The 24,671-nt window shown below is 33.8% G+C and overlaps 4 protein-coding genes across 7 annotated transcripts in view; 2 read left to right on the top strand and 2 right to left on the bottom strand.

The window, feature by feature from the left end:
* Nucleotides 1-14,058, top strand: part of LOC128231163 (heat shock 70 kDa protein 12A-like) — a 59,756-nt gene extending 45,698 nt beyond the window's left edge. The window contains exon 2 of the mRNA XM_052943638.1: nucleotides 14,028-14,058. The gene's annotated coding sequence lies outside the window, so the exon portion shown is untranslated. The remainder of the gene's footprint in view (nucleotides 1-14,027) is intronic.
* On the bottom strand, nucleotides 1,940-10,734 carry LOC128231164 (prostaglandin reductase-3-like). The gene is made up of 11 exons (XM_052943640.1): nucleotides 10,322-10,734; nucleotides 9,193-9,280; nucleotides 8,789-8,884; nucleotides 8,342-8,440; nucleotides 7,739-7,807; nucleotides 6,902-6,976; nucleotides 5,715-5,786; nucleotides 4,734-4,795; nucleotides 4,107-4,209; nucleotides 2,795-2,980; nucleotides 1,940-2,367 (listed from the first exon to the last, which is right to left on the bottom strand). The coding sequence occupies exons 1-11, from the start codon at nucleotides 10,456-10,458 to the stop codon at nucleotides 2,293-2,295; spliced, it is 1,062 nt and encodes a 353-aa protein (XP_052799600.1). The 5' UTR covers nucleotides 10,459-10,734; the 3' UTR covers nucleotides 1,940-2,292.
* On the bottom strand, nucleotides 12,350-19,525 carry LOC128231165 (prostaglandin reductase-3-like). Its single transcript, XM_052943641.1, has 11 exons — nucleotides 19,343-19,525; nucleotides 18,040-18,127; nucleotides 16,730-16,825; nucleotides 16,509-16,607; nucleotides 15,994-16,062; nucleotides 15,466-15,540; nucleotides 14,874-14,945; nucleotides 14,621-14,682; nucleotides 14,042-14,144; nucleotides 13,199-13,384; nucleotides 12,350-12,618 (listed from the first exon to the last, which is right to left on the bottom strand). Exons 1-11 carry the CDS (start codon nucleotides 19,477-19,479, stop codon nucleotides 12,571-12,573), a joined length of 1,035 nt encoding a protein of 344 aa, XP_052799601.1. The 5' UTR covers nucleotides 19,480-19,525; the 3' UTR covers nucleotides 12,350-12,570.
* LOC128231167 (nurim-like) lies at nucleotides 14,030-24,441 on the top strand. Of its 4 annotated transcripts, none has more exons than XM_052943647.1 (4): nucleotides 14,030-14,161; nucleotides 20,145-20,311; nucleotides 21,677-21,847; nucleotides 22,765-24,441. In XM_052943647.1, the coding sequence occupies exons 2-4, from the start codon at nucleotides 20,198-20,200 to the stop codon at nucleotides 23,041-23,043; spliced, it is 564 nt and encodes a 187-aa protein (XP_052799607.1). In that variant the 5' UTR covers nucleotides 14,030-14,161; nucleotides 20,145-20,197; the 3' UTR covers nucleotides 23,044-24,441. The 4 variants fall into 4 exon arrangements, with proteins under 4 accessions (XP_052799607.1, XP_052799606.1, XP_052799605.1 ...); XM_052943646.1 differs by lacking the exon at nucleotides 14,030-14,161 and adding an exon at nucleotides 17,093-17,208; XM_052943645.1 differs by lacking the exon at nucleotides 14,030-14,161 and adding an exon at nucleotides 17,099-17,184.
* The last annotated feature ends 230 nt before the right edge of the window (nucleotides 24,442-24,671 follow it).

The raw sequence follows: 24,671 nt of genomic DNA, 5'->3' as shown, positions 1-24,671 counted from the left end.
GGAATGCTGAATATGAGGACATAAGAGTGTAAGCTGTCAAGTATGGGTGGTATTTTTCAGAGGAAATTTAAAATAACTTGCCATATGTATTTGACACGTAAAGACAAGATCAACTTTTCATGTACTTGTTCATAGGTCAATGTCACATTTGGGGGCATTTGTCACATACTTTGACAGCTCTTGTTCAATATTCTTTGAGAAACAAGCTATGTTGATAACAAAGGTTAAACTCTTTTACTCAGGTGAGCGATTTAGGGCCATCATGGCCCTCTTGTTTTTAGAAGTTACAGCTATAACATTTATACACAAATTTATTAATTATTTAAAGGGACTGTACACCAGATCGCCACCAAAAAAAGTTTTTTTCTGTAATGAATCTCAGGACAATTATTTTATAAAATGTTTTACTCTTTGATATCATAATTGTAAAAAAATCGAGTCGGAGACCGGGTTCGAACCAGTGTCGCCAAAATTCCAGTGCTGTATCCACTGTGCTACGAAGGTTAACACAAAGCAGTTGGAATATTTAAGCTACAACCTTACATGGTCAAATCACGTGATAAAATCGACTAGCCAATCATGCATGAGGAATGAATTCTACTAGGTAGACATACCTAGTAATCTTTTTTAATGGAAAAATACGAAAAAACTGCGAAAAAAAAATTCATTGTCAACTATGTGGTAATTCAGTTAGTAAGTTTCAATGCATATTTCCACTTCACTCACAAAACATTTTTTTTCAACAAACCAGTATGTTTTCAATTTAGTTATAACATACCTATATGAGCAAACATAAAACAGCATAGCACTTGTGTGATACTCATTTCCTTTGAATTCCATTAAACCAACCCGAAAATCATTGGCATTGCATTTTCAATCTACAGCATTTTCTTTAAATAATTGTTAACAATATAGCTTATATATTTAAAAACCTTTGATATTTACAAGCCTGGTGTTCACATTAACCAGAAATTAATTTCTCGATGCCAAATTTGTACACATGCGTAGTTGTTCAAGATAAACAAAATGTGGCAAGAATTTTTCACGTTTTTTTAATGTCAGTTTGTGTGCATACATGTTGTAGACTTTTCTGCAAACTTTTATACCCATATACCCATGGTTTGGAATATTTTTAATGATTTGTTTTATATGCTTTAGTGCTGAAATTAAAATATATATATTTGTATTGTAATATCAAGAGTTTCTACCTTGTAGGCATCATGTAAGGTTTGAATTGGTTAAGTAATGTGGCTCATCCGTGTATAAAAACAGATGTTTTCATATACTGATGAACCAAAATTCTAATCTATTCAATGTTTTAGTGACACTCATTATTTGCAAACTTTATAACAATAAGGCTTCCAAGACAATAAGACTTTGTAAAAACTTGTCTGTTTTAGCAGAGTCGGTGTCAATGACATTAAATAAGACCACAAAAGTTTTGTTTTTGTACAATCAGAGAAATTTTGAAGATAATTTATCAGAATAAGTCCGCATTAGAACGGATATGCATTTATCTAAAGCAGCTAAATAGGAGTGTAAACAATAAAGAGACTATTTCATGGTTTGTGAAATGCTCTTTCTATGGGGAAAAATGTATTAAAGTTTGGCAAATCATTAGAACCATTTTTTATACTTTAATTGTATTTATCTGCAATTTCAGTATCAAAGTATCAAAGAGTAATACTTATAAAATAAATGCTTTCAGATGCATGGTTGGAAAAACTAATTTTTAGTACCAAAACATGAAATTGAAGAGCATGCAACTTGGTAAAATGATGCTGCCTGTCATAGTTCTTTCCATTATACATCTCATGTTTGATGTATAAGTACATACAAAGTTAAGCATGGTCATCTGACATTGACATTTGTACATGTAATACTGAAAACTTAAATTTAATGATCTATTGTAGTTTGGCCATAGATAATTACATGTCAATCAATAAGCAGCACCAATTTATTAACATCATAATTTAACAAATATCATCGATGAAAATAAAAAAGCATGATAATATAAAAAGTGTTGGGCACGAGTTTAAAATGGATCGGCCACTTACAGTATATAACAAGTATTTTTATCCCACATATTTCAATGTTTATTTAGTAATTGTTTATTCTTTTACAGTAAGTTTAACGTGGGCTACTGTAATGGCTTGTAAGAATAGGGTAAGGCTTAGGTTAAAGGCAAATAAATCGTTCTGAGGTGTAGTTTTAATAGTTTGAGGTAATGCTGAACACTTGTGAGATCACGGCAAGTTATCTGATTGAATGCCCATGGTCTGTTGCAATGAATCACAGGTTTGATCTAGGTGTGTCCTCGCCCAGCTCTACAACAATTTTTCCAATACTCTTCTTGCTGTACAAATACTGAAAATAGAAACAATGCAACTGTAAACGTAAACTTGCAAGTCAAGACAACTAATGTCATTCCGAATAAAATCGTGATGTTCACTTCATTTCATTCCGCCCTAACATAACTTTGTGAAGCAATTAATGGGGATCTCATTTTAATAAGATAGGCCACTATTGTCAGCTTTTGTCATAAGAACTGAGGCCACTATTGTCACCTTTTGTCATAAGAACTGAGGCCACTATTGTCACCTTTTGTCATAAGAACTGAGCCCACTTTTTTTCACCTTTTTCATAGGAACTGAGGCCACTTTTTTCACCAGAACTACTCTGCTTATATGTAACAAAGGGAGAGTAACTATACAAATTGTAGTTACTCTCCCTTTGTTACATATAAGCAGAGTAGTTCGACGACAATAATACATAACTCTTCTCACAAAGTTACCTCAACAGCATCGGCAACTTTTTCAAGGCCTTTGAATGGACCTCCTGGAGTTCTTTCCCCTTTGTCAACAATACTCTGCATTCTCCCCTCATTGAAGTATTGGACCTGCTTCATCACGTATGGCCCCCAGTCTGACACATAGTGAAATAGGAAAAACCCGCGTACACTGGCTGACTTAGGTAAAAGCTGAAAAAGGAGCAGTTAGTTTATACTAATTTATTTTTGCTCGATAGCGACTGAAGCTCACAGCTTATAGAATCATGCTTCAGTAGATTTTATGGGCAGAAATTGAGGTACCCCTGTAGGGGATCGATCTACAACCTCTTGGGTGAGAGGCAGACCACTACTAGACCACTCATACCCTCAAAACATGTATTTGCTGCTTTGTCCAACTGTTTATTTTCTGTTCATAGCTTTTAACCTCTTAAAGGATTTTAAAACAACATAGCACAAAATTAATGATCAGTTAATGAAGTTGAGACACAGTGCACACGTTTCAGCCATAAGATCAAAAAGGTAAAAAAGATCAAAGTAATAATGATCCAAGGTCGATCCAAGTACTAATGACACACATTTCAACAGCTTCAAGGACATTGAAATAAATTTGAACACATGTTTACTACATAAAGTTGTTGTGCAAAGCAAGGTCATACTTGAAGGTCAAAGGTCAGATTCACAGTCCATTACCCTTCAACCACAGAATGGACATCATAGTCAGTAACTACAAATCTTTTCTTAAACTTTACACCCATAGATGTAGAACCAAAAATGATAGCCCATCTAATAACAAGCCCCTTAAAAGGGGCACAATATAGGTTAATGCATTTTTTTAAATTTTAATGCATTATAATGATTAACTCACTTCATTTTAACAATCAGACCAAAAGAAATAGCATAATGCTTTTTGTACAAATAAAAACATTAGCCTTCAATGGGGTTTTCAATTAATAGCTACGTGGCCACAAATTCCCCACTTTAAAAGTGCCAAAATATCGCTAACAATTTTTTGTCTGTACACATATCATTTTATTTATTTTTTTGGTCATTTAAAGTTAATTGAGTCAAGGGCTATTCCAGTAAAACATATAACCCACGGGGGGGGAGGCAATTATTTTCATAGTATATGGGTGGGTGTCTTTTTTGGCCATTTTTGACCCCAAAAGGGTAAATTTGCTTCTTTAGGGGGTGATATAATTTAAAAGTGCCTTCCCCCTGGTGGTTATATGTTTAAATGGAATAGCCCTAATAATGCATTAAAAGAAATGGTTTCTTTCAAGTGTAACCTATATTGTTCCCCTTTCATGCTTCTTACCCGTGCAGGAAGTGTTGCAAGTACTCTGGATGGCTTATAGCCCTTGTCTGACTCATAACCCTCAATATAGCCAATGATTATTAGACGTCCTTTTAGGGCCAAGCTGCAAAAAAATTATAAGTATGTTTTAAATTACAAGAAAGTAAAATTTATGTTAATTAAGTATTTTTCATGTAATGTTTATTACATGCACAATAGTCAAATAAGTACATTTTCTTCACACTCTGTGTTTTCATACTCTTCTGGATTGTCAACAACGTTCTTCCTTTGCTATGATATTTAAGTACCAGTGCCTTACCAACAAACGTTTTTGTTTTAGTGATGATTTTTTTTGATGTTACTTAGGCATACAGTTTATACATCATATACCATTCCCCTTTGCAAAGAGCAAACTTCCATTATTTTATGATTAAGATGTCATGCTAATGAATTTCCCTACACGAGTATCCCTCGCTTTACTTGCATACCCTCCTGCATTTATACAGCATGAACATTCAAAAATAATTCAATTAATCCTTAAATTAATGATCGTATCCACGAATTCTCATGAGCATTTTTTCATGCGTTTTACACATGATATCAAGCAATCGTCAAGGAAAAATGGAATATACAATGTACATTGTTTACCTGTCCACACATGTATCAAACATTTCTCCTCCAACTGCCTCATATACCACGTCAACACCTTTCTGCAATAGGATTTTTACCAACATAAGCTAAATAATGACTTCAATAGCAATTCACAAATAAAAGGTTGATTAAAACAAAATCACCACTCATCCTGCCCCTGTATATTGTTTTTTCTCCCAGTCAAACACAAGGCATAATCAAACAAATATTTAAGCCGGAGTTACAGGCCTTGCTGTATATGTGCATATTGTCTCTGACAACATGTGTACCAAGTTTCATTTGAATATCTTGAATAGTTTTTGAGTGATAGCCATGGTTTGAGTTACTGCATAGCAATGCCGAAAAACAACACCCAGGCCTTTATAATACTCAATTATTATTTTTTTCAAAAGCAGACCAGATAAGCAAAATATTTAAATACCTGTACATATTTTCAGAATACACGTTCAAGTTTGAGAGGAATGTTGCATTTTCCGACCCCAAAAGTGAAAAGGAATGTACCAGAGATTACATAATGTTTAAATAAAACAGTCATGAACTTGAAACAACAGTAAATTGTTTAAATGAGCTAATCAGAGTAACCTTAAAGCTGCACTCTCTCAGATTGAACGTTTTGACAACTTTTTTATTTTTTGTCTTGGAACGAGCCAATATTTGCCAAATTCCACGGATACCAGTTATACAAGACTGCTGAGAAAAATTTAGATCGCAGATTTTTATATTAAGTTAAAAAATTGATGTTTTATACATTTTTCTTAAACCGTTAGTAACGGTTTAAGCCATAAAACATTAATTTTCAAACGGAAATCTGAAAATCTGCGATCTGATCGGTTTGCAGATATTTACGCAAAAATTTGCTCTTTCCAAGACAAAAAATAAAAAAAGTTGTAAAAATGGTAAATCTGTGAGAGTGCAGCTTTAAAGTGACTTAAATATAAAATTGAAGATCTACTAGTAAATAGATTCTAATGGACTTACTGGGTATTCCTGCTTCAAAACTTGCCGCAGGTTTTCCTTTGTGTAGTTGACTGGTCTGTCACAACCAATGTCCTGAAAGTATAAAAAAATATGTATACGGTAGTATGAAAGTGCATATCGATGGCCTCACATCAAAATGCAGAAGCTACATAAACCCAAGTTTTCAGTAGCAACTCATTTTTGTATTTTCTTGGTAATCTGATCACACATGGTTTGTTTACAAAATGCAGAAGTTACAATTTCTGAAGGTTCGGCATTTCTGTTTCTCAGTGTGATGTCCAATCATTGTTCGACTAGTGTTGTTTTGATCACATGATATAACATCATTTTCTCATTGGACTATTTATTCGGCATTTTGCAATAAGATGAGTCTCTCCTTTATAATTTTAGTGATGTAAAAATTCCAAAACTTGAAAAAATGAAGTTTTGACTTGAGGCCATCAATAAGGTTGTTGGAAACATGAACGCAATGCAAAATGAACATCTTATCAACAATTAAAGTTGATTCGGTAACTATATAATGCCCTTTAAACACATTTGCAGCACTATAATGACTTTTACACTTTTTCATTGAGCTTCATGTTTCTAGTGTAAAATCGATTTGTAATCATAAGCGATTTATAATTAAATGCTGTCGAATCAAATTAATAAATCCATACTAATACAAATGAACCAACTGCTAGTGTTTCATAATGATATCTTTTGGCACAACCTGGTGATTTTTCAATATTGCTGATAAATTGCTAATTTTCTGAGAAAACTATTAGTTTTCCTATTCTTTATTTGAACTCAACCAATCATTTGTAAGAGAAACATTTACCAAGGGCTTTACACAGTAGGAAAATAACTGGTATGGGCAATAAAGTGGTCCCTAACTGGTAAGGAATAATAGTAAACTATTTTTATCCCACTGGGTAACCTTTCCAGTGTTATTTTGAACACTATCTTTACTGTAATATTTTTGTAAAAGTCTAAGGCATCAATGAAAAAGTATCAGTGATTTTAATTGGCACAAGCATGCAATGCCTGATGAGTATATACCAGTTTTTCTGGCTTGTGAGCACGAAATTCTAAATTTGGATGTCTTAAGTATGTATTTAATAGATTTATAATTTTGAACTTAATTATCAATTTAAACAGTTTAAGCTGATCCTGCAAAACGTTTCAGTAATTATATGACCACATACCTTCAAAAACTGGACTTTCTCATCGCTTGAACAGGTTCCGATAACATGACAGCCTTTCAGTTTTGCCCACTGCACCTGGAATGTTTCAAAACAATATTTATAAACAAGAATGTTGACAAAGATATCAAGTTTCTGTTTCTTTTAGCTGCAGTGTAGAATACAGATACGAATTAACTAGACCATGCCAGGCAGATGACATTATGGTCAGCTCAGTTCAGAGGGCAAATTTGAATTTGATAAAATAATGGCATTAAATTGGACAAATTTTAAAAAACAAAATTGCTGTGTAGTTGTGATTTGCTCTCTGTTTCAAAGTTTTGTCATACATTTAACATATTTGGCACTGATTTTCCAAAGTCTTACTTGTTGCATGAAGCAGAAATAATTGTTTTCATAGAAAATCATCAAGGATCAGAAAATGGTTGACATAGGTCTAGTCCTAAATAATAGACATTCAAAATGAGATTCTTCTTATCCCTAAATATGCATATAAAAATCATAAAAATCCACATACAATTATTTGGACTTAAACTATGGCAAGATGCTAGAATCTTCTGTGCTGATAATGCCTCCAGGAACTCGGGGGGGCTAAGACAAAGCAAAAACTACACTCAACAGTCTGAATTTCAGACATGCTTGTCTAAAAAAATATTTCAAAATTTATATGATTTAAAATATGATTTTATATCTTCTAAATGGATAAGTTTACCACCATTTGTTTTTATACCATTATCTCGTAGGTTTTCAAAGGGGAGTTACCCATGACTTTTTTAACAAATAACATCTGAGGGCAATAACTGAGTCATTGAAAGCATGAATAAACTTAGACCAACATACTGCTATCTGGCCAGTGCCTCCTGCTGCAGCTGTAACCAGCACTGTCTCTCCCTCCTTGATCTCACCAACCTGCAAAATAAAAATAAATGTTTCTGGTTTCCAGACCTATACATATGTTTTGCATCCGACCTTAATATTTATTTTTATTGCCAGCCAACATATTATTTCTGTCCATTATTAGATTTTCAGTAATTTCTTGCACACAAAATGGCAATGGTTTTCAGTGTGAAAATGATATAAAGACACAACTTCACTCAACGAGAGGCCCACCAGGGCCTATGCTCTACTGGCATGACATTTTTGGTAATATACTAAACACATATTCAAAGGAAAGCAATCAGTGAAACATATATTTCACGAAGGGAAAGAACTACTACAATAATACACAACTCAATGTACAAAGTTGTCTCCTTTACAGACACGCCTACAGACTATGAACACCACGCCATGGCATAAGCTCTTCTGGCCTTTGTCATTCTAAAGATCTGTGAGTTGAAATAAAACACCTTTAATGCAGTTGTCTTCCCTTGAAGATTGGATATTTGAGCAATTTGATACAATGATGTTACAAACTGTATCGCAATTGCTCTTTTAGAACATTACCCTGTCAAGAGAAATAGCTGCTGTATTCCCACTGAGGATGAAGGGCAAGAACTCTGCTTTCACTGCTGGAAGGGGTATAACTCTGTTTGAATTCACAACCTGAAAATTAAACCAAGTGTCCCATACTTTACTTGTATCAAACCCAATGGAATTAACATGTTTAAGAAATAAGGTAAAATTCCTCAAACAATAATCTCTAAATCTGTGATGTTTTGATTACATCAATGTAAAAGAAGTTTTTTAAGAAATTGTTAAAGTAAATCATGATCTGTTTATGCTTGACAACAATGTTTTTAACTGATAAAACACATTGAGGTACAAATTGAAAAAAATATTTTTTTTATGTTCTCAGCCTGTGAACAGTAAATTTTCTTAGATGTTCACATATCAATAAAACAAAACAATTGCATTATAATTATGAAAGGTTAATTAAATCCAGTAGCAAACCTTATAGTCACTGAAGGCCCCATATTGGCAGTACATGACAGCCTGGCCAGGTTGGTAAAGAGACTTCGGTCCGGCTGCAACAACCTCCCCCAATGCCTAAAGAATGGACAAATGATAATATATTACGGATACAGAAGTCTGATGTACAATGTAGTGGTATCACTGTATTAAATTGAATATATAACAGAATTATGTTGTTAATCAGCTGGGCAGTTCAACTGGTAGCTCACCCATTTCAACTTTAATTTGAGACTTTGCTATACATACAAATCTCAACATGTAGGTTCACTATCTTAAATCAGCATGAAAATTAGAATATGGTTTAATTAACAAATTCTGGAATAAGTAAAGTTTGAAAACTAAGTTCAAACAACATGTACAAACAAAAAAACAATTCCACCAACCTCAAACCCGGTATCGAGAGGGAACTTTGCTTTTGGATCATATCTCCCAGCTGTGAAGTTTATATCAGATGCATTTATACCAACAAACCTGTAAAAAAAGGAATTTATTTAATCATTAGCTCAAATTTCACAGTTGTTCATCAAAATTTAACGAAACAACTGGTAAGCTGAACCATATGCCAAACATCTGTTTGAGTATGATACTATGATGGATTCATGGCCAAAGCAGGGTAAACAGGGCTTAAACTCCGTTTGAAAGGGTTGCAAGTCATTTAAAGGTACTTCCTACTGCTTTTTGATGCAATTGTCAGGGCCAAAATAAATCTTTACCATTCTCTCAATCCCAGATCCATTATAAATCCTGAACTGTAGAACCCCTTTAACATGTACCAGCAGGAGTCTATACATGTAGGACTGAACAATGAGACCCGCTTTTAAGTTCCTCCAAGACCAAGTCAAAGAAGAGCCGTAAATGGAGACCGCTGGGTTGACAGTCATTTTGTTTCATATACTAAGTTGGTACTCCGGTGAGTTTAGAATTTCTGTAGAAAATGTATGGCAGAGATTTCTCTTGCACTTTTGCAGTTGTGTTATGTTTTAGATGTATTCTGAAGTGATTTGTATTGTTAGGTCATGTAACGCTGCCTCTTAAGAGCACATGTTTCAGTCTAAAAAATCATATTATCTTTTCTATGCATGCCGATTGAACAAGATCTTGAAGTTTTCTATGTCTTTGTCCTGAACAACATCATGTGGCAGCCTAATCCATATAAACAGCTGCTTACGAGTCTTTGAAGACATTAATTTTGTTTTGGCAACTCTACTCTAAGGGGTAGTCCAAATGATTGTACGTTGACAGATCTTTTTTACGATATTTGATATGGCAAATCCTTTATGTTAGGGATTGGAAAAATCCCGTATAACACGCAGACCAATTATTTTAGACTACTCTAAGGAGAACATAACAAATGTCGAAATGTTTAAAAAGTTCCCTTAACATGCATTATTGTGCCAATTTGTGGCATGTGGCAGCCGAGTCCACATATGAACCACACAGTAAGGACATGGTTCTTAAGCTTGAAGTTCTGAAATAGAATAATATAACGTATAAATGAATAACACAACTAACCTGTTTTTCACCAAGATTTCCCCTTCCCCTGGTTTTGGAGTAGGCTCAGTCACTATCTTTGCAACCTCGCGAAATTTATGGCTTGAACGTAATGCTACAATCTTTCTTACTGTAGAAGGTATATGTTTGGAAGCCATTTTAACTGAAGCAATCTAGATAATGAACTGACATGTTCTGAAAAAACTAATAATACCCTTATCTTTTGCTTGTTTATTGGGGCAGTTTTTACCAGGTCGTTAACATCACCACGTTCTAGAAAGTAACATTGTAAATTTTTCTTCGTTTTTGAGTTGTCATTATTTTATCGCAACACAGAAGTGTTTTATTGATTTAAATCAAAAAGCTTTTTTTATACAGTAAAGTATTTAACTTGCACAGAAAAGAGTTTAGCGCTTTTATGTCAAATTAATGATGCAAGCGACTATATAAGAAAACGAAAGGGAAGAAGATAAAATGTGATAAAACGTTATCATCATCATCATCATCATCATCATCATCATCATCATCATCATCATCATCATCATCATCGTCGTCGTCGTCGTCGTCGTCGTCGTCCTCCTCCTCATCATTATCATCAACACCATCATCATCCTCATCATCACCACCACCACCACCACCACCACCTCTTCGTCATCATCATCATCATCATCATCAACCATGCTCCTCCTCCTTCCTCCTCCTCCTCCTCCTCCTCCTCATCATCATCATCCATACATCCATCCATCCTCATCATCATCCTTATCCTCCTCCCCCTCCACCTCATCTTCATCCATAATCATCATCCATCCATCATCATTCTCATCATCATCCTTATCATCCATCCTCATCATCCTCATGTAACAGACTGCGCCTGTTGTGGTTCGAACCCATAACCTCTCGCTCTTGAAGTGACACTCTACTGCGTCGCTATAAAAGCAAGGTCTAAAGTGAGACAGTATACGTGCCGCTATATACACATCGAATATATATAATACATATTCCCGCTCCATTTTGAAATTCTTCCTCGAATTTTGGAGACAGCTTTATAAGCAATGACCTTGAGGCTTATCCTGCAACACGGGTCCCTCGATGGGTGCCAAAAGTAACAGACTGCACAAATTGCTATGTGCATGTGTCGGGGTTAGAACCCACAACTTCTTGCTCTGCAGGCAGACACTCTACCGCGTCGCTATAAAAGCTAGATCTATAGCGAGACAGTATATTTTTAGCGCAGCTATATACAGCTATATACACATCGAATACCCCGTTACAATCAACCTAATCATCATCCTAACTATCTGCATCATCAATCCTTATCCTCATCATCCATCTTTATCATCATCCTCACCATCATCATCATCATCATCATCATCATCATCATCATCATCATCATCATATTCATTATCATCACCACAGTTTCTACCAAATCTCACTCAAACTTGGTTATAATGTTTGCCTTTCTTAATTTGGGTCATGTTGGTAAAATCGAGGTCACAATTTTTCACACGCTACAGGTCACGCTTTCAGCCCTTTCTCAACAATGGTGATCTTATTATAATCTAGTTCAAATTCGTTTGAAGGCTAAAAATGTATTTTTAAGGCTTGTCTCCTATTCTAAGATGGTACTGAGGTGTGTGATTATGATCTTCATTTCCCTCTTGCTGAATGGCATGCATGTACTCATTTTTTGCCATTATATTGTCTATATATTAAGTTACGGATTAGCAGGTGACCCCATATGCAAAATTCCGGGCAAATGAGTCCATATCAGGTGGGAAAAAAAGGGTTACTCTAACCATGTAACGTATATATCACGTTGACAACCTGTTTACATTGATCAAGACGCCAACACTATCTGGGAAATGCTTCATTTATTCATCGGAAACGAAAAATAGACACCATTTTGGTAGGATATAAAGAAAAGTGACCCAATATGGATAAATATGGGGACACCACATGAGCGCCCCTGTACTAATCGCATTGCGTCATTCATGTTGGAGGCTTGATAGAATGAAATATTGGCTCTAGAAAAATAACAAATCTTTAAAATAAAAGCACCAATTTATTAACAAAAAGAACACATACAAAAAAAATGATATCAAACAATGACATGGCTTATAAATAAAATACATGTATGTTTGTATGCATCACGATATTGAAGGAATGGTATCATTGCTTATCTTAATTATTAGAAAAAAATAAAAAAAATGGACTAGTGAAATCACAGAAATGTTTGTTGCACTGTATCACAGGTCAGCTTCAGATGTGGTCTAGAGCTCCACAAGAATTTTGCCTATGCTCTTCTTGCTGAATAAATACTGAAAATAAAAACAAAACATGTATAATAACGGTATACAAAAATGTATGTCTGAAAAATAATGAATTTTTTTTTTCAATTATTCTTTAATAATATGACAAAAAAATAATAATATGGGTCCTAAAACTGGAACCAAACATGTTTTTTTAGGCCTTAGAAGTACTCGCTCATGTTTTTTGTAAAATGATTATTTTTGGCTTAATTCTTTAATTCTTCTGCATTTCCTTATTTGTCTGTTTTTGTTAATTTTGTTTATCTAGCACTGATCTATTAAATTAATAACAAATTGATGAATTAAAAAGGAAAACAAAAATTGGTGAAAAGTTTGAGAGAACTTTTTATTCAATAATCGCTTATGACAAAATCACTATCGATAGTCACAGATGTTGACCTCTTTCATCAATTTTTTACTGCAATTGATCATCCGAACAAGACTAGCATACATTATTCTATTTGAATTATAGGATTTCTGTTTATTAATAGATTTTTTTTGTACATTTAACTTCCCAGCTTGGATTTACATTATGTGAAGATTTCTAATCTAATTTGCTACCATACTTCAACTGTGAAAACAAATATACCTCTACAGCATCTACAACTTTATCCAGGCCTTTAAACGGACCTCCTGGGGCTTTCTCTCCGTTGTCAACGAGACTCTTCAGTTTCCCCTCGTTGAAATACTGGATTTGTTTCATCACATATGGGCCATAGTGTTGTATAAATTGTGGCAGGAAAAAACCACGCACACTCGCTGACTTAGATAGCAGCTAAAATGAAAGCAATAAATTAATGAACATGAGGGGTGAATAAATTATGTTTGTTTTTTAATTTTGGCCTAAAAACCAGTGCTTCCCGTTATTTACTCCATTATTTAAGAACTGCGCTGAAAATGAATTGTTTTTTAAATCAACAAAAAATACATAGAATCAGAGCTACAGATAAGGTTTTTCAAGAATTGGGTATTTACCCAATGCCTTTTCAATGAATTGGGTATTTGTAAATTTTAATTGGGTTTTTGTGAAATGTGAATTGGGTTTTCAGTATAGTTTTTATATATAATTTTCCACAGATAAATTAGGGTTTTTGAAAATATTTTGCTTTTTGTTACCATATGATTCTGAAATCTATTGCTTTATTGCTAAAATTTATTGGGTAAATTATCCAAAAAACAGCTTATCTGTTCCCCTGTTGAATCATGCTAAATTTACATTGTACAAAAGGATATATTTAATGAATTTAGAGATTGGTGACCACAAGTACTGGAGAAAGATTGAAAGTACAACATATGAAACAAAACTAAGCATTTACACAATTATACAGGAGCATGCATTTAAAAAATACCACAGATCAGAGAATCTAGCTGCCAATTATGTAAGTAAATCAAACCCTCCAGATTATTCTGTATTTAAGGTATTTCAACTAACCTTCCCAGGCAGTGTTGCAAGTGTTGGCGATGGCTGTAATCCCTTGCCAGACTCGTAGCTCTCGATGTAGCCGATGATTATAAGACGTCCATGTACAGCCAGGCTGCAAATTTTACAATGGTAGGTGTAGAAATAAATACTTTCGATGTTCATTCAGAGTTAGAAAAAACAACCTTTTTTTAGATATAAACAATGCAAATTTTACAATGAAAGGTGAAGAATTAAAAACACTTTCGATGTTCAACGTTCATTCAGAGTTAGAAAACAACACTTTTTTAGATTAAAAAATGTTGCATCTTTTAACAAGAAGTTTAAAAGCTTTCATATCTTAAATTTCTTGAATTCTTCTTAAGTTATGACAAAACATAACATTTATCACAGAAACAAGTTTTTATCATAACAAGAACAATGACAATGACACAAAGACTATGAAAAGTCCTGAAATAATTGACCTTGAATAACCCGGATATTAAGTTAAAAAAGATATCTATGTTTCAACATACTCAGAAAACTTGAATGGTTATCTATGTTTAAATTATGTTTAATGTTGTTTAGAGCAACATAAAGTATATGGTGTACCTTTCTACACATGTGTCAAACATGTCACCCCCAATCGTCTCATACACCACATCTACCCCTTTCTGAAATACAGATATATTCATTTTTAGCACTCCATACCTTACAACAACCCTTGTTGTTGATTTCTAGTCAAACAAGGGGCATAAAGATCATTTCATTTTAAGACTAAGATAGCCTTAGATCTTTATAGAAACAGACCGCTGACCTTAAGTTACAAAAATACATAGACATATCCCGAAAGCATTATACTTACTGGGTATTCCTTCTTCAGAACGTCTCTCAAGTTTTCCTTTGTGTAGTCGACTGGTCGGTCACAACCAATGTCCTACAGAGTAATGACCAAATAATTTAATAAAAGAAGTCAAACATTTGTATATTTGACATTTCTCTTAAATATTACAGTGTTTGAATTTTTTTTGTTAAATCTTATATTATGAAGTTTTAACGTGTTTCAGAATCAATATCTATATTATATTCGGTGCACTGATAACAAACGATCTCAAGTTTGAATTCATAATCAATATCAAAATGGCAAAACTTCATTCTATAGTGAATTTCCCTTTTGCAAAGCATTGATGGTGAACTTTTTTGAATCATATAACTATTTGAATGTTTTACTAATATTTACTTATATTTTTGTAAAAGAAAAGGAATAAAGATAATCATTGTTCCTCTATAAAAATGCTTTCCTGAATCTGAGTCTGAACTTATAACTGTTTGTAATCATTACCCCTGGTAACTCATTATGTTCGATATGACACAGTATACTAGTATTATGAATCTGCTGAACCTTTTAAATGAATACTATCAAATGTAATAAGACTGACATATAAAGTATAAAATACCTTCAAAAACTTGACTTTCTCAGGGCTGGAACAGGTTCCAATGACATGACAGCCCTTCAGTTTGGCCCACTGCACCTAAACATTTATTATGAATAAACTGTATAATAATGAATTGTATGTATATTTATTATTGCCGAAACAATTTTCAATACCACTATGAGTACATTCAGGCTATGCATTCAAACACAAGCCAGTAATTCATCTAATAAATCTTGGCTATGCTCAATAAACACAGCCAGTAATACAATCATCTAAGGAGACCTTCTTGGCTATGCACAATAAATGCAGCCAGAAACAAAATGTTCAAAGAAGACCGTCTTGGCTATGCACTATAAACGCAGCCAGTAATTAATCATCACAGGGGACCCATCTTCACTATGCACAATAAACACAGCCAATAAGTAAATCTTGTTTTTTTCATAAAAAAACAAGACAATCTAAATGAAAAAACAAGACAATCTAAATACATGTTTTATGAGATTATCATAGTTCTTTGCGTCTAATATAATAATAAGCAAGCAGACTTACTGCAATCTGGCCAGTGCCTCCTGCTGCAGCTGTAATCAGCACCGTCTCTCCCTCCTTGATCTCACCAACCTGCAAAGTCAAATGGTAAACATTTAACATGACATCGTGCAGTAGTTACAGAACATATCATTAGGTGAAATATGACATGCAAATTTCACAGAATGTGAAAACATTACTTGCAAATTTCACAGAATATGAAAATGTAACATGCAACTTTCACAGAATGTGAAAACATAACTTGCAAATTCACAATATATGAATCACCACCTGCATATTCATAGTTTGTGAAAACATTACATGCAAATTCAAAAATTGCGAAAACATCATGTGCAATTTTCACAGAATGTGAAATATAACATGTTTGATCAAAGCATGTAACACATAATATTAAAGTTCACAGTACAGTTCACATGGAACATTACATACAAGTTCACATTGAATTGAAAAGGGAGACAATTGCACAATTGCAATGGAAAGGGAGACAATTGCACAATGCAATGAATAAAGAACAGTACCTTGTCGAGAGAAATAGATGCTGTATTTCCACTGAGAATAAAGGGCAAGAACTCTGCCTTTACTGAAGGAAGGGGAATAACCTTCTCTGAGTCCACAACCTGAAATGGTGTTCGAGTTCAAGTGAATTTGATATACATGCAAACCATTTCCAAATCAATAACACACATGCAGGTACACAATATTTAACTTCAACTATTGTTTGAATATTTCTAAAACATACCTTGTAGTCACAAAAGGCCCCATACTGGCAGTACATGACAGCCTGGCCAGCCTTGTATTTAGACTTGGATCCGGCTGCAACAACTTCTCCCAATGCCTGAGAATGGACATAAACATAATATATACAGGCAGCAAGCGACATTATTTGAACATCAAAAAGCATTACTGGTTAACACAATTGTAATTAGGCTTGGATGGAAAGTTGGCAGCTAGAAAATGTGAAATATACATTATGTAATAAGTATCCCTGTAGTCTCAAGAGATGTAAGGCACATACCTCAAGGCAAAAACCTCAAACTGACAACTATAATAGTGTGTATCTTCCATGGTGGCTTATGTAATATAGGTTAATCCTATCCTGAGTATAGGGTGTTTTGAGGGAACAATGTTTACCAAGTTTCCACCGAACACCCTTCGCAAGGGTTGGGATGAACCTATCCTACTTTTCACATATGGGTACTTTTTAATCTTTACCCATGGGTAAGATAAGGATTTCCAGCATGGCCAAATATTTGATTCTACATAAATAGGGTGGGAGAAATGAAGTTCTTTATCAGTTCATCTAGACTCATTTTTGAGTAAATGTCAGAAAGACAATAAAAAAAATGATAAATTGATTAACAGTATCTTAACATTGTATCATATAATTGTGCACTGAAAGTTATGATAATACCATTGGTTCAAGATTGATAAACCTCTGGTTTAAATTTTAGAACTCTCAACTTTTTTTTTCAATCATTTTTTGGGGGGGCAGAAGTGTGAACAGATTAGTTGATATGCATTTGTTAATAATTATAATGACATGATTTAAAAGATAAAATCTCTTAGAAATTGTGAAGATTGGTTACATTTTAAGGCTGATGAATATCCCTTAAAATTATAAAAAATATGTGCTCTTTACAGTGCCTTTCAGTTAAAATAAAATGCTAGTTTAAATTTATTGCTTTTAAAAGTAGAACATACAAAGAAAATGGCCACGTCAGAGCACTTAGATGATATTCCCCGGAACTGAGGACAAATGTTTCTGAGCAAAATTCCCAGGGAAGCCTACCAGAAATGTATCATTTATTGTAATATTGACACATTTTTAGATGTGTAATAATCCCCTGGGCTAATGTCCAAATCCCTAGTTTTCTTAACAAGATCCCCTGGTGAGGTCTCCAGAAATATGGAATGTATGTGTTCTGATGAACATATCAATGATAAAATTGACCTTCAATGTAATCTAGAACATTTATCTAGAACATTCACCTCGGAGAGCATGACTTGCATTACATGAAAATAGCCTGGTAACCAAGCATATTCACAAACCTCAAAACCAATATCCAGAGGATATTTTGCGTTTGGGTCGTATCTTCCAGCTGCATAGTTCAAGTCTGATGCATTTATGCCCACAAACCTGCAAAAAACCCCAACAACATTCATTTAGGTTATATAAAAAACACATCAGTTTTGAATTAATGTGATGTTCTCCAATAATTTTATGTCAAAAGGATTTTTAATGATATATTTGATTTCATACATACAGTGTATGACATTCCTCTAATTAATAGCACTAACAACATAATATCTAATTGTGTTAGAATCTACCTGTCATACAGATATATAAATGTTACTTGGTCTAGATGGATAGATTTTGGCAAAGGATTAACAAATCACATGGTTCACAACATCACATAGAATAGATTTATAGAATAAAATATTAGATATCAAATACAACAAATTTTTATCACACAGTGAAAAACATGATGACATGCTCCCAAAAACCAAGGATAACCCAATAAAGAGGCAGCTCTTATTTCTATTGTGGTCCTTCAGTATTGTTGGCATGACATAGAGAGGCAATAGTACTTATAAAAAATATTTATAATATATGTCATATCTTGTAATAAGAAAATCTTAGATGTACATTGCACAAATTTAATAAATATATCAAATACTACTTTATGATACAAGTTACAAGATAAAAGAATCTTATTTTAAAGTTGGGTATGTGTTAACAAGAAACATTAACTCAATGAGCTATTTTCCGACATGAATAACACATGAATGAAAGAGTTCAAATTAACCAAGAAGACATTTAACAGGACAAATTGTCAAACAATTGTACAACAGCTCACAGGCTCTTTGAAAAATAGATATACCTAGTAACTCAGTCTCTCTCTCTCTCACTATAAAAACAGGAGTGACATCCACCTTGGATGAGCCCTAATTGATTATTTTGATAGAAATACTGGTATTTGGTATTTATTACACAGAAATTTAAATATAAATACTAACTGCACAGATTTTTTTAAAATATAAATACTTACAAACTTTCTGTGTAATAAAGTATACCCAGCTTTATGGAAAAGACTACCCAGTACAGGCCGGCTCCAACCTTCTGCGCTAGTCCGAATCATTGTATGTGAACAGATTTTTTACGATTTTTAGATGTCAAATCCTTTAGGTATAAGAAAAATCCGTTCAGAAACGGATATTATTTTAAGATACATACAACTTACCCCTCAAACACTCTCACAGCGCTCTACCAGATCTACCGACTTAACTTGGCATCTGGTTCTTATAAACGCAGAGTGTGGAATTATATATGATTAGAAATTATAAATCTTACTTGTTTTTCACCAAGACTTCCCCATCCCCAAGTTTTGGAGTGGGCTCTGTAACTGGCTTCACAACATCACGAAATTTCGTGCTTGATTTTAAAGCTACGAGCTTATTTATTTTTGCTGGTATATTATTTGAAGCCATTTCGTGTGATGCAATCTAGATTGTGAACTGAAATGTCCCGAAAAACAAATATTTATAGATACCCTTACCTTCTTATCTTTTTTGTTTACACAAGTTTTCGACGGGGTGGCCGCTTACATCGCCATGTTCAAAACGAATAATATTCTTCATTATTTTTTTTTTTCTATTTTTTAATTTTAATGTAGTCCTTTCGATACGTTTTTCCAGTACTGTGAAAAGTAAAAAAAATAGCTAGTTTCCTGGATAAAATACAGTTTTACATCAAATTAATGTTGTAAGCGACCCAATTACGAAAGTGAAAGTTGACTTCAGATTGAGATCTCCACGATTTTGAAAAACAATCACAAAATTAAGATGCAATTTAAAGCATTTTGCGGGTTTATCTCGATAACATGTCTTGTTTCTTTATCGATTACCCTTGGCCATCTTGTTTCATTCTTTTCATCTCTGAATTATCCAGTAAATAGTTCAGGTAAATTAAAGTTAAAAGTAAGCTTTTTTAAAAGCTAGTCCTCATTTACTGTTTAAAATACTTCCTTAAGCAGTGTACATGGTCTAAATGTTATTACTCTTTTAAATACATGAAAGTTATTGAATATTCTAGTTTGCAATTGATCCGCGACCTAAATTGCTAATATTTTGGCCTTCATATTTAAATATTTCAGATTCATCGACCTTATGGTTGTTTACAACAGACGCTACGCTTGTTGTCCTTTTTATGTTCCAACACAGCATCATGGCATCCAAGTGTTACACAAACCTGATGGATAACTCTGGTTTTAACATGCTGTCAAGATCTGTCTATGTGTTGTCCACGTCTGTTATTCTGCAGGTAATTATAAACTGAGATAGCCACAATAATGCGCGTTTAAGGAACTTTTTTTACATTTGGATATTCATTTTGTTCCCTAAACGCCATAAGTCGACTATTCCATATCAATGTAAAATATATTCCTCAACTGTTACTCAACAATACTAAACACTTCACTGTTAAAACCCCCCATAAAAGTTACACTTTAATTATTTTAGCCAATCCTTTTACTTATTACACATAAGTTTTTAATGAAACACAAATAATTAGTTTAATTTAGATCGAATTCTGTCAATAAAGCATCGCCATTTTGAAACCATCTAGCAGGTACCCGTTATCTTTCCGCTCAATATACTTAGCGCAGGGATCTGTCATTCTTGGCTAGGAAAACAACAAGTGGGATATGGACGCGTAGAGTCGCCAAATAACAAATCGTCAAAGACTCTGAAGCAGCTATTTATATGGACTAAAACTGAAAGTGATGTAACTTTGGACTCAATGGTCCCAATTTTTTTTTATTACAGACCAGTTTCCTTATGTTTTGATATTTTCAAAAAAATGGTAAATTCTAAGTGGCTTAAAACCAATTTAAACCGTCCATTATGTTGACAGCATGTTCATTTTGAGAACCCTGTGACCATACCTGTTAGACTGAAATTATATACTTCCCTATCTAAACAATTTCTTTTACTGCAAAGCCAAACTGATATTTTTCGGAATTCTACAAAATCTGTTTTATATTGTTTTCCTGTGTGATTCAGTGTGTAAACTTAAATGTATGTACAATATCACTCACTCCCAGAACTTCACTACATTGGAAAACTGATATCAAATACCCCAAAATCTTTCAATTTGACACTTTCTTTATAAAACACATTGTCGGTTACACTCCTGTGCAATACTTCATTGAGTACTGTGGGCGGAAATATGCACAGACTAAAAAATATTTTGGCGAATGCTGGAATTAAACTGGGTCTGCCAGATAACTACAAATCTGATAGCTGCTTTGTTGACCACTCGACTATGGACACAACTGGCAACCTAGGGTTATTGAAGTGTTAAGTGCAATTGAAACGTACGATTTCATTGGAAGGAAGAAATTGTCTACCCTGCCTCATACACATTCATTAAAATAAGATTATGTCATTATATTTTTCCCACGGTATTTTTCATTGAGTGTAACGGAATAAAGTACCGTGGTTACTGATGATGCATTAAACGTAGCTTGAGAGAAATATTATCATGGATAAAAATGTTTACGGTAAATTGAGCTTGCCGTTTTTACATTACTAGTTGTTATATTTGGGTGGAAGTGCTGCCCCTCAGCCCCAGCTCTAATACCTCTGTATATATATATATGTCAACTTCATAAATACATTTCTTCAGGTACTGATGTATTACTGGCAAGCCATTCCGGAGGTGATGTTTTGGACTATCAACATTTCTGAGTCTCCAATGTTGGCCCTGTTCTTCAGAATCTCACACTGGGTCCTCTGGATTTTGATGTTTCTGCAAGCTCTTGTTATCAAGCCTTTGTATCACTTTGGTTTGTCGCAGGTAATGACCAGTTCCACTTTTAAAGGGTCACACTTTTAGTAAAACCAGGGGTTTTCTTAAACTTGAATTGTATTTTTTTCTGCAATTTCAGTATCAAAGAGTAAAATAATTTTAATATTTGTGTTTTCAGATGCATTATCATGAAAAAAATTGTTGGGTCTAAAAACATGAGCCTGAGTCCCTTTAAATTCCTGCAAAAAGAATGCAGATGTACTACAGTGATCATTTGGTCTGCCTGTCTATCTGTCTACATTTGTAATGTTATTTTCTTAATAACTTAAAAACCATTGAAATTATAAACTTTAAACTTTATAAGTTTGTTAAAATTGATGATAAACTCTTATGACAAGTTGTGTAATTCAAACTCAAATTTTGTCAGATTTATGACTTTTTGTAAATTTATTGCAATTAAACGAATTCATTTACTTTTTAAAGAACCTAAAAGGTTTCAAAGAAATTGTTTGAAGTTTAATTATCAATATAACTATGGCAATGGGAATGTGTGTGTTTCATAGAAGCATGACTCTGCGACCCATTATGATCAATTTGCCTCCCTTACCAAAGTGCCTCACTTGACTAGAACAAAAATTGCTTTATAGGTACAATATATTGAAAAAAGGGAATGTAAATGAAAAAAAAAAATCAGTTTTTTCCACCTGTTTGTAAATGGTTTAAAAATGTATTTGTATTATGGCCCTTCCCTTGTTAAAAAATGGTCTGAAAAACATCACACTGTCATAACATCCGTAGAATGTTTATGCGTTTTATTCAGCACATGCTCATTTTGTTAATTCCAAAACAATACATATATCCATTCCTGTGTCCAGGCGGTGTTTGAGGGTATCCATCCCTTCTGTGATAGTTTTAGTTTAAGTTGGACAGTATCTACGTAAATTAAACATTTTGTTTTTTTGCAGGTGTTTGACTTCCTTAAGACTGGTGATGTTTACGACGACTGTCCACCCAGGCTCAAACGGCTCCTGTCTCACCTCCCCCACCCTGGGGCTCTCAGCTTCATCGGCATTCTTTGGTTACAGCCCTACATGTCATATGACAGGATGATTCTCGCCACCGTTCTCACCAGCTACCTGTGTTGTGTTCTATACACCACAGAGAGCGACTGTGTCTATGTTGAACAGACCGTGGACATTTCTTCGTCAACTGTGACAACAAAAAGGCATAAAATAATGTCTTGAATGGACTGATTTTTTTCCATTTTATGATTGTGGAGGGTGAATTCTCAATTTACAGATTTTTTTTAAATGCAATATGTACTGGTGCTTTTTATACACTGTTTATATTTATAAAGATATATGCACATACTATTTGGCCTTATTAAAATAGAATGTAATTATAGATTACTGTACTTAGAGCCTTTGTTGTTAAACAAATCTTTTTATTTGCCCGTCATTTAATGACGTGTTATGAGACTCAAGGCTGGGCAATGTCCATTAAGGTTTTTTCAAACCAGATTTTAATTGAATTTGGTATCAGTCATAATGTTAGTGGGCATACAATACACTCTTGGTATTCATAAATTTATTACCATCTAGATCACTCAAGGTGTCTTTCTCAAGATTTCTGGGCCATAATTTGGACCCATTCTCCAACTTAAAAAGTATATATTTTTCCTGTATTTTAAGTTCCAAAATAACACAAAAAGCTTGTCCAATTGATAGCTAGAGCATGCTGAAGTCTACAGTCCTCAAACTTGTTAGGGAGGTTGACCAGCAGATGACCCCTTTTGACTTTTGAGGACAAAAGATCACAGTCATAGTTAACTTGTACACAAAGTCTTGTCTGGATTACTTATATTGATTTCGAGGTCAAAAGCCTTGAACACAAAAAGATTGTCCGATAGATAACTTTAGTATGCTTAGGCCTCTGATCCTCGGGTCACTGTGACCTTGATAATGCTGTATTGTAATAGGGTATGCCCGTAAGTCAAGATTTCACTTGGGAGTTCAATGATGTACAATATGGATTTCATAGCAATATTTCTCGTCATGCCCTACAAAAATCTATATATTAACGGGAATTCAATTTGTTTATGTTTAAAGAGCACAGGAAAGTATGTTTGAAATTTGTGCTCTTCTCTGAAAGGTCAAGGTCACATTTAGAGGTCAACGTTGTACAATATGGTCTGACAGGGATTTCATAGTTCCAATAATAATTTGTGTCTCAGCTGTAGCCATCTTCATATCACATGTATGTGACAGCTCTAGTTGTCCTTGAGGTGTCAAAATTTTAGTAATTAACATTTTCTGCTCTCTAACAGGGGCAACTTCACTTCTATAATCACTAAAATTTGATCCATAATTGATTTGTTTTATATATTTTCTGTTTTTGAGAAAAATAATTGCAAACTCCTTTTCTTAGTACATATTCAAACTGAAATATTCCATGGTGAAATACACTTAGCAAATTAAGGGAATTTGCTGTTTATACTTTCATTACTCAGTTGAAGTGTACTATATATATGCATACTGTTTTGTGTAAATGCATTGCTCATGTTGCTGCATTAAATTGCCATAGATATTCAATTAAGTGTACTTAAGTATAAATGCATACATGTATTAAAATAGATTTCAGAGTTTCTTTGTTGATAAAAAAACATGCTGGATTTTATATGCCAGTACAATTTTTTGTTTTAACTCGAGAATGCTACTAAAATAATTGAAATTGACAATATCCTGTACCGTTTCAAACACCACAAACGAATGATCAATATCTTCAACACCACAACTATTCCTGAAGCATGGTAAGCATTCTGAAAGCATGTATGCTGTGACCTGGATCTCTATTGCGAGTTCAAACGGCACAG

Source organism: Mya arenaria, chromosome 4 (genome assembly GCF_026914265.1).
Source record: "Mya arenaria isolate MELC-2E11 chromosome 4, ASM2691426v1".
Classification (NCBI taxonomy): Eukaryota; Metazoa; Mollusca; class Bivalvia; order Myida; family Myidae; genus Mya; species Mya arenaria.
Note: the sequence above shows the minus strand (reverse complement) of the source record. Positions and strands in the feature narration are given on the sequence as shown.